Source organism: Channa argus, chromosome 20, assembly GCF_033026475.1.
Source record: "Channa argus isolate prfri chromosome 20, Channa argus male v1.0, whole genome shotgun sequence".
NCBI lineage: Eukaryota > Metazoa > Chordata > Actinopteri > Anabantiformes > Channidae > Channa > Channa argus.
Window position 1 is genome coordinate 6,827,063 of NC_090216.1, and position 10,438 is coordinate 6,837,500.

The window sequence follows — 10,438 nt, forward strand, 5'->3', positions numbered from 1 at the left end:
TAATTACTCATTCACGACTCTTATCTTGCCCGCAGACTCTCCTATCGAACCGGACAGGACACAGCCAACTGTGACACATGCCGGAACAGCGCATGCATTATTTACAGGTTAGTGGCCATTCCTCTTCAAAGACATGATGATCCAAATGTGCTTTCTCCTTGAAGTAAAGTGAACAGGTGGAAAGGAGGTTATAGAGAGGAGGAAAAAGGGCAAGGAATGAATGCTGTGGCTGTTAATGGTGTGCTGGCATGCCCACAGAGAACATGTTAGCTTAGTTGTGCAGCTCTTTGATTACAAGACAAAATAATGGACAGGCTCACATTTTCACCTGCTTATGGTTTTAGATGAAAGGTTAGGTGATCGCAAAAGTTATTTACAGTAGCAAATGTAACAGCAATCAATCCAATGGTTATCGAGATGCAGTCAGCTTTAAAAGTACTGGAATGGCAAAGTTAGTTTGTTTGCTTTTGCTGTACACTAAAAGACATTTGGTTTACTGATATAAAGATGGATTTTGGCTTTTATTTGATAGTGTTTACACCTCCATATGTTAAACTAAATAGAACATTGCACCTTTTATAAGAGAACTCAAATTGTATGCATTCCAAAGACATTTGAATAGACAGTTTTAAAAGAAATAAAACTTTATTTTTGGTTGCATTTCCTTTCTCTGTGAGGAATACATCAAGTCTGTGACGTCCTAAAACGTTTGGTTTCTTCTCCATTTAATATGCTTTTCCAGGCTTTTACTGCAGCCCACTTCAGTTGCTGTTTTTGGTGGTGGGGACTTTGTCCCTTGAATCCCCTTTTCAGCTGGTGAAAGGCACGTTCAAATGGATTGAGGTGTGGTACTTGGCGTGGCCATTGTACCTTTCCCCTTTAATGATGTCCTTTGTTGAGCTGGCAACATGTTTTGGATAAATGTTTCGCTGCATGGTGAAGCAGTTTCCAATTAGTTTCATTTCTCTGCGAACTGGCAGACAAAATGTTTCCATAGACTTCTGAGTTCATTTTACCATCGTATCATCAGTTATGTCATCAATAAAGATGAGTGAGCCTGCCGCAGAAGCAGCCAGCCCAGCACAAGAGATGATACTACTGTGATTCATAGATCTTGTGTAGTTTGGATCATAAGCAGATTGTTTCTTTCTTTCTCCACTTGGGCCTTTCTATCACTTTGGTAGAGCTAAATCTTGGTGTCTCAACCCATCAGTCGTTGTTCCAGAACTTCTGTGGTTCATCTTCGCACAAATTTGAACCTGGTTTTCTAATTCTTACTGCTGACGAGGGCTTTGCATCTTGTGGTTTGGACTCTGTGTTTCTGCTTCTTCAAACAATGTTTGTAATACTATGTCTCTAAATGTTTTCGCCTCGCTTTGCTCTGGTTTTGATGTTGATTTATCCTTTTATCAAGTATAGTCTTCATAAACTTGCCGTTCCAATATTTTTGTAGTAGATTGTTGTGTCCCACTGAATAACAAATGTAAACCCCACAGTGGTGCTGCAAGAAAAGTCAGGAGATCACCAGCGTCATTAGCACGCATCCTCTGCTAAACATTCTGGGACAGAGTGACACTAACCCAAAGCCATGTTAACAGTACTGCCAAATTTAGGGGTATGAAAACGTTAAAGTTAGTTACAGTACGTAAGTAAGGATTCGCCTTTAGTTCTACATCAGAGCCATGTAGATCCTGTCACCTCAGTCGGGATAGAGCTTTCTGTTTGATACAAAGTAAGACTGACAGTTTGCAGGCCACATTAATAAGGGGCTCCTCGCTCATATTTACATGATACAACTTGTAGGTGGCTAAATGGAATATATATGTGACTCTGGCTGTTTTTCCATTTGGTGCTTAAAAAATGTTTTATTTTTCTGACATTCAAAAAAACAAGACTGGGGAAAGATGACAAAAGAGAGATTTAAAGAGTGGGAATGTGAGAGGCAATCAATAAAACCGTTTTTAGTGGACAGTGGTGTTCCACTCAGTTGGCATTTCACCTCTGAAAGGCCATTTAAATCATTTTCTATCTACTGCTCTCAATAACTGATAAGCCTCTGGCCAAACTTCAATCAGCTGCTGAAAATGAAGGAGCAGGGTAAAGCCCTGTTCACTCTGATCTTTAGACTGAGAAAGGTGCATAGTGTTGAAAAGCAGAGTGTGTTTAAATTGCGGCTGATGCCCAGAAAGCTGCAGGGTGGACAACAAGAAGGGGAGCTTTGACAACAATTGAGACAACAACATCTTGCTGTCAACAGTGACAGCAAGATGAAGTGAGGTGAGCTGATTTGTGGCATATGACGTGAAGGACACTGGAAGAGCACGGCACAAAATGAAGGAAATTAACAGGCGAGGGTTGGGTACAGAGTTGGAGGATCAATGAAATAGGACAGACTGCTGAGATGGGAGCTCGCCTGGTATGATAAATTAGTTAGCACCGTGTTAAATGCTAACTCCATGTGATTTGGCACTGGGGAAGTGAAGGCCCTGCTCTCTCTGCTACACCTATCCTCCATCTCCGCGCTGTCTGCCTGACTAAAGACCAACTGTGCCTGTCCTGCTGCGCCAGCCTCTGCAAACTCAGATTTTGTCAGCACAAACTGCAGTGAAATAACATTTCCAAATTTAAAAAAAAGAGCTCGATTGGCTCGTTTTATCAAAGTATTCTCTGTAGCTCAAAGCCCTACTGATAAGTAGGGTGTTAGGAAAGATGTCATATTTATATATCTCCATGACCTAAAATCCCAAAGAGGGTTTAAAATGCAAGCTACAATAAAACATATGATTGCTTTTAGGTTATGTTATTTTTTTAACCTTTATCTAACCAGATTTATTTCTACAGAGAAACTGACTAAAAATTTCATAATGGTTTCACAGACACAGCCAGGTCAGACGTATCCACGTAGTTAGTTGGTTCTGATGTTTGTAAAAACAATGAAGCAAACAGGTGCTTTTTTCACATAGCAACTCGACATTTGACTTCCTAGATCTGCCACAATCAATTGAAAAGCTTAATCTGTGGAGGAAGTATAGAAAACCTCTATACAAAATTAATGGCTCATTTTCTGGAAAACCTTTGCAGCACCTGGCAAGTTTTCAACTTGACAAAAGGGCAGACATTTCTGAGTGATGATGAGATGGTTGGAATCTGGTAAATTGACAGAATTCTCCTTTAAGAGATTCACTTGGCATGTTAAATCGTGTTGATTGGACACAGAATCAAATATAGCAGTTGTATTCACACAGCCAGGAGGATTAAAAGGCAATCTAATTACTTACATCTCCATGAAAACAACCTCTCTGGAGGTGGAAGAACACAGTAGAGGAAGCAGTGCCATGAGGGAACATACAGCATATGTGGGAAGAAGAACTGCCCGTGATATCTTTTTGAATTTATTTTGGATGTTTGTTTCCTTGAGCCTGGGCTAATCCCAGAATGCTTTTGACAAAGGTGGTCTTGTGACCTGACTGGACACATGGGTCCATAAATCATTTTAACACAGCCCGGTTAGGAGCCAGCCATGGACTCTTTAGCATAATCAATTTGTCCAAAAGTATATGGCATCATCTCAGATCCCATGCTTAGCATAACAACAGCATCAGATCAATACGGTGATGTAGTCTATGGACATGGACTTCAAATAGAATACACAAGCTGCATAGTCTCTTGTCCTTGTCTGGTCGCACTCTCTTCATTTTGAACAATCTTGAGCTCTATCTTTCATCCATTCATAGTAACTTTCTCTCTTCTTAACTCCTCCAGTGTATGCTCAAATAACATGACATGACATTGAAACAGAATAGGAAAGAAGGAGATAAAAAGATTATGGCAATTCAGACCATCTTACCAGGTGATGTAACATCTGTCACAGAGAAAAGTTTGAATAGAGGAGGAATGGACAAAAAAAATTCAAAAATTAAGCATGAGAGAAACAGAAAGAGGCTAGATTCAATCAAAATAGGACTGAGAGGAAGTCAGGGATTTGAAAAGCATTCCACTTATTTCATGACCATAGGCATTAGGTTTTGATGCATTTTGAAGCAGAAACCCTGTAAGCCCATTTTCCCCAAATTGCATTTGCATTCGTGTTGATCAAAAAGGGGGATAGATTAAGTGAATGTGCTTAAATAAGTATATTGGGGAGGTCTCCACCACTGGCAACCATTGCTCACAGTTAACTATCCCATCAGTTCAATTTTGTCATTAGTTTGCATGTCACACGGTTGATTTCAAAAGGGGCAACTGCAGCTGATCATTAAACTAACTATCTGATGGTAAAACATTATTTGAATAACACTGTGCAGACTGTGTGAAAAAAAAAAATCAACAAAGGAATGGGTATTTAAAGGGAAGAAAAACTCTCCAATCTATTGTGCAAGGCTATGAAAATCAATTAAGCGTTGCTAAAGGCTGAAGTGCTGATTGCATTATAACATATGGAAATTACTGAGCAGCACGGCCGTCCTACTGCACAATTCTCTGCTGGGGGAAGATATCTCTTTTTGTACCAGCATAATGATGTTTTCCAAGATGGTGGCAAGCTGGTAACCATAGCTACAAGGGCGATCCTTGGTAGGGTAGACAGTGTAAAAGGGACAGTGAGGACGGTCGGGAGGAGCACATTCACACCCGCAGAAGACAGGAGCATAAAGTAAGGCAGGCTGAGAATATAAAACAGTGAGAGGATAAAGGAGACAATGGGAGATAAAGATTTACAGATGTTTGAAGGGGGGTAAAGGGCAGGTGAGAGGTGTGATGTCAATGAAAGGGTTGAAGTGAGAGGTTGGACGTGGGACAGGGAATGGACAATTCTCTTCCTTTTTCCTTGTACGTGTACTTTTTAGGGAGCATGAACATGACAGAAAATGAGTGGGAGTGAGTTTAAGAGAAACAAAGCCAGAGTCAGAACAAGTGGGCGGGAGAGGTTAAAAACTGACAAGGTCCAAAGTGACTTCTTCAGTTTGTTCTGATCCAACAATCCACTCAGGGGAGTGGCAGCTAGGGAAGAGGAAATGCCAACAATGCTTCACTTTTTAGATTTTAGCCAAAAAAAAAATCGAAATGTGGAGCGGAGCAGCAGGGGCCATGACAGTTTTATAAGGAGATGCTGGTAACTGGGCCGCATACAGACTAATAAATCTTTCATTAAAAGGCCTTTTGAGAATGTTTCAAAGATGAGATGATTATCTTTTCACTCAGTTTTTTTTTGTTTCAAATCAAGTTATGCACAGTGTTGTTCTTTGTGACATTTAAGTTTCCTTGCTCTGCTTTTTCCAAGCCACAGGCCATTTCACCTCTACTCTGCACAATTCTCTCCATCCATTCCTTAAATAGGAATAGAAAATTCAATTAAACAAATAATGACTTGAAGCATTATTTCACATCACATATAGGATATGAAATCTGGGGGTGTCAATTGTTAAAAGAAGTGAGCTTGCCAGATTTCTGTAACCTGCTTTTCATCTCTAGAAGAGCATAGTGGCTCAAACGCCTACTAGTCCTCATCTAGCATAACACACCTGGATTTTCAATCGAGCTGTCGGGTTTTGCTGCACTAAAAGTTTTTTTAAACTGTCCATTTAGAATGTAATAGCAATACAGGAGTGCAATGCAAAATACAAGCCGCATGGGTTGTAAAACACAGAATATTAATACAAATTTAACAGCGGGCATTCGGGTCATTTTTGACAGCACTGGATATGAATAGATTTGGTATTCGGCTTATTAACTGTGGTGATTTTGTGGTTACAGTCATGTTTTCTCTTTATTTGAGATGATCCTTGATATACTTTCAATTATGACATGAGCTCAATTTAAGTTTAAGAGAGAGATATGAGTGCACAGCAATGTCTTCTACAACACAGATAATTAGGTAATAACTTATTAAAAATGAAAAAAAAGTGTAAGCTACAAGAGAGAGAGCGTGAGAGAGAGAAAGACAGAGACAGAGAGACAGTGAGAGAGAGAGACAGACCCAGAGAGAGAGAGCGAGGCCGAGAGAAAGACAAAGACAGAGAGACAGAGACAGACAGACAGAGACAGAGAGTGAGAGAGAGACATAGAGAGAGACAGAGAGACACTTCCGGAAGACTTCCACAAAGATACGCAAAGAAGTGTTTAAGAGTCCTGCTACTTGGTGCGTTTGGACCGAATTAATTGAAGTTTTATAAGAGATGAAAAGCACAATGAAATACTTCTTCACCAGTGCACACTCATTATACCCTGAGAAACACACCGTCACTGATCACAGAATACTTTGATGCTGCCTTACCACAGCTATTTGAGCAGAAAGAGTCTGGTAATTTTGCAGCGCACTAAATGTGTTTAATTTGAGAGCTTGAGATTGGCTTAAGAAGACATCATGATCCTATTGTATCATGAGCCTGATGACTGCATTCACACATGGTTCACTTCTCCTCTGCGTGACCAAAAACAAAACCGGCCCCAAACATTAAAGAGCTTTTGTTTCATTTATACCATCATAAGACAAATGCAAGACAACATTGAGAGCAAGAAATGGATAAGTATATGCAAAGACAAAAAGATTGTAAAGGACAATAATGAGCAAATACAGATAAATTACATAAGCTCAGGAAACTATGGAAAACAGAGAATTTCACTAAAAGGCTTAGTGGCGCTTTCTAAATTGTGCAGAGCCTTGGAGGCCTTAAATGTATTCTGGAGTCAATTCATTTGTGTTAAGTGAAATCTATAAATCAATTTTAATTTCAATTGGTGATGACTGCTTTAAAAAAAAAAACTAAACAAAAAACTAAACAAGGAGTAATGATCTCTTTTCCTGGAACCAACTAAAAGCCTGACTGCTGAATTTATCAGTATCAGAAATACTGTCTGAGTAAAGAGAGCAGCCAACAGTATAAGTGAAATGAACTCTTCACAGCAAAGACTCCATTTTGGAATATTTTTTTTTTTTGGAACTTAACAACTCAAGACACTTGGTCGAAAGCCTGACATTTCATGTGCAGGGCTTGACATCTAGTTGAATGCATCAAACAAGCTGAAAGTGAACGCATCCTAACTTGTTTGGTTCCCTGAGCAGAGAAGCATGCTTGCTCACAAGAAATCCAAAAGATTTTCCCCAAGTTGAAGTAGATTTATACCAGTGTAATTAACAGGCACTGATTTATTGCTAATAGCTGCAGTGTTCATGGCCCTTTGTAAAGGCCTGAGTCAAGCAAATCCAAAGTGCTAAGTGTCTGGTTCAGCATCCAACTTTCACTCCAGTGACTCACAGATATTTAAACATTTACTGTGCATCAGTCTTATACCACTTGCTGTCAAAAGCATCACAATATAATACAAAATGTTGTATTTTACAGCAATAAATTATTTGACAATTATTTGAAATGTAGACAGAATATGTACAGTGCCTATAAAAAGTATTCAACCCCTGATGTTTCCCCCTATATTTCTTTAAAACACTGAATCAAGGTCAGTATAATTTGACTTTTTTGACATGTCACAGATTTACACTTATTAATGTAACTTGAAATAAAACGTTTAATGTAGGTGACTGTGTAGGTATTTACTTCTTTAGGTGAGTATTTAGTACATTGATGTGTGGCCCCTATTACAGCAGCGAGCCCGTGTGGACATCTGGACACTGCAATTTGTCCCCATTCATCTTTGCAAAACTTTTCAGGTTGCATGCGGCTACAGATTCTTCACAGGATTAAGGACTGAGCTAATGCTAAAGCTCTGGCCACTTCAGGACCTAAGCATTGTTATCTTTAACAATGGAAAACATCTTTTTCCAAGTTGCAGATTTCTTGCAGACTGCATCAAGTTTTCCTCCAGGTGATATTTTGCTGCAGTCATTTACTCTCTACCTTTACAAGCCTTACAGGGCCTACTGCCGAGAAACACCCCAACAAAAAGATGCCACCACCGCGCTTTACAGTGAGGACGGTGTGTTTATGATGATGTGCAGTGTTTGGACCAAACAATCTTGTTTCAGTCTTCCACGTCAGTGGCTCTCTTTTTGCCACTCTCCCCCCTAAAGCTTGGAACCTATGAAGAACCCAGGCAACAGATGTTGTGTGTAGAGTCTCCCCCATCACCTCCACTAAAGTTTGGAACTTCTTCCGAGGAGACATACAGTAGGTGTCAGATTTTGTGGGTTGCCTACTCTAGGCTGATTTAAACATGTGCCAATTGAATAGCAGTCCAAGGGATATTTAGTGACTTGCAAGTTTTTCTTATATCCATCCTGACAAATATGTTTACTAATACGTTTCACAAAGTCACTTGGAGTGTGGTTTTCTCTTCTTGGTGTGGTTGTGGCCAGGATACTGATTCACTAGTGATTGGAAATTGCAGATAAAGGTGTATATCAAGGTCAATAGAATTGTTTTTGGGTCACTACAGCTCACCTGCAACACTAATCATTAGCAATATGGGGTAGTTTGTGATGGAATTTCTATTTGATGTCGATTTTCTTTTTAACTAACCGGCGTTTAAAAAGATGTCTTAGTGTTGCAACAGGCCGTCACCTTGCCTAGGAGGCAACCTACAGGATAGCTCGCCTTTAAACTGCATAATCTCTTACTGTGGTAGAAGACAGCATGTAACCAGATAAACCGCAGTGTTTATGACGTGAATGCTGTTACTATTATATAAGCATATCCATCAGACTCCACCCCCCAAACAAAACTCTGGTTAGAGGCTGGAGAAAGCTTTAGCTGATTAAGGTCCCTGTATATTACCACAGATGTGGCTGTAATCTCAGTTTCACTTAGCAGAACCTAGTAGTCAGATGTGCGCGGGCGTGGGATTACAATGACTGCTGGTCCAGATAAACCCCCCAGCAGCCCGTGGACACACTAAATACACAGAGTAGAGAAATCTATTTGAATGTGTACAGAAATCCCACAAATTAAATTACTCTGCAACACCATTACCTTTTGCTGATGTTGTAATATTGTAAAGGGATCAAGGCAACATCATACAAACTAAGATCCTAACAGATTTCCATCAATACCCAGACTCTGATCTCATTTTCACTAAAGCAATTGATCTTTGGTTCAACACCCCCTCCCGTGACCCAGCACTTCTTAATGGGAAAAAATAATGGGTTTTCCTCTTGCTTTATGAATCACAATAACAAAAGCTTTTAGCAGCCAAACTGGGCAGCCAGATGTAACCAAAGACAGGGAAATGAGGACAAAGCAAACGGAAAATGTAAATCACTTTGCCGGGCTCAGCAGTGCTGTGACAGATGCCCGTATAGAGGTCAAGAAAGAACAGGCCAAAACACTGGTACTATACATGGTTTGGTACTATACTCTATACTTTTGACAGTCAAAACATGTCAAGATTGAGAGAAGCGTGAAAGGGAAAAAGTGGTTTTAATGTCGTGGAAGGACTTGGCAGTTGTTAAATGATGGCATGGTTTGCAGCCACGTTGTCCAGTAAAATTGTTGTTAGAAATAGCCAAGACTTATTGTTTTGTGGGCTTTTATGTCTATACAGCAGTTGTGAAGTATACGTACAGCAAATACAACAACTAGCAGTTGTGTTTTTACACAGTATAACAAATTAAAAAAGTATGTACTTTTGGCACCAAGGTGAAGTGGTGTTATGGCTGGTGACTGAGCTGATAGTGTTTGTGTTTTCTTTGAGGTAGTGTGGAGCTGGACTTCAAGCAGCAGGAGGACAAGCTACAGCCGCTGATGAAGAGGATTTGCCCCACGGAGGATGCCCACTTCGGCTCCCTGCCTTACCCCCAGGAGGCCTTCACATCCACCCCAAAACGCAAGTCCAAAGCTGACTCCAAAAAGCACGCTCGCTGGAAACTTTGGTTTCTGTGACCTGCTACATATACATAGGATGCGACTGTCTCATCATCTGTATTTGGTTTATCTATCGTCTTCTGTTTTATCACATCTCCTCGGCTTTTTGTAGACCTGACTGCCAGTAATGATGGAGTTCTCCACCACTGGATACTGAACCCTTTCCCAGAGATAAAGAGGATGTGGATTCCATGAAGGATTCTAAATGTCATGCTTACCAAAATGGATTTAGGTTTATTTTGAACTAATTTCTTTAAACAGGGTGTGAAATGACACCAGGACAACATATTTGAAGATCAGAAGGTGAGAGGACATTTGCTATTTGCATTTATTTTTCTAGCTGACATTAATGGAGTTCCATCCTTTGATAATGATTTTGTGACAGTCACATTTCTGCTCACCAGTTGGGACTTTGTCTTTCATCCCAGCCTCCAGGAGAGGTTGGAAGGTTAACCTTGATGCTACATCAACAGCATATCACTGCACTGCAAAGCACAATTAACACTTTTCAGGATACATTTTCACCAGAATAACTGAAAATAACTATTTTGAGAATTAACTCATAAATGTAGATCACCTATTAAGTATGACAGATTGAAGACTTTCAATATATCTGAAGAAGAGAC

At 40.0% G+C, this 10,438-nt stretch overlaps 2 protein-coding genes across 4 annotated transcripts in view; one reads left to right on the forward strand and one right to left on the reverse strand.

Annotated features, from left to right (window-relative positions):
- Nucleotides 1-10,438, reverse strand: part of dock1 (dedicator of cytokinesis 1) — a 165,908-nt gene that overhangs the window by 83,541 nt on the left and 71,929 nt on the right. The window lies entirely within an intron of this gene.
- Nucleotides 1-10,438, forward strand: part of LOC137105333 (inhibitory synaptic factor 2A) — a 90,707-nt gene that overhangs the window by 17,393 nt on the left and 62,876 nt on the right. The window contains exons 3-4 of one of the 2 annotated variants that reach the window (XM_067487367.1): nt 36-107; nt 9,647-10,438. The exon at nt 9,647-10,438 is cut by the window's right edge and continues 2,418 nt beyond it. In XM_067487367.1, coding sequence (XP_067343468.1) covers nt 36-107; nt 9,647-9,830 — 256 coding nt within the window. In that variant the 3' untranslated portion in view covers nt 9,831-10,438. The remainder of the gene's footprint in view (nt 1-35; nt 108-9,646) is intronic. The other variant, XM_067487368.1, reaches the window with a different exon arrangement.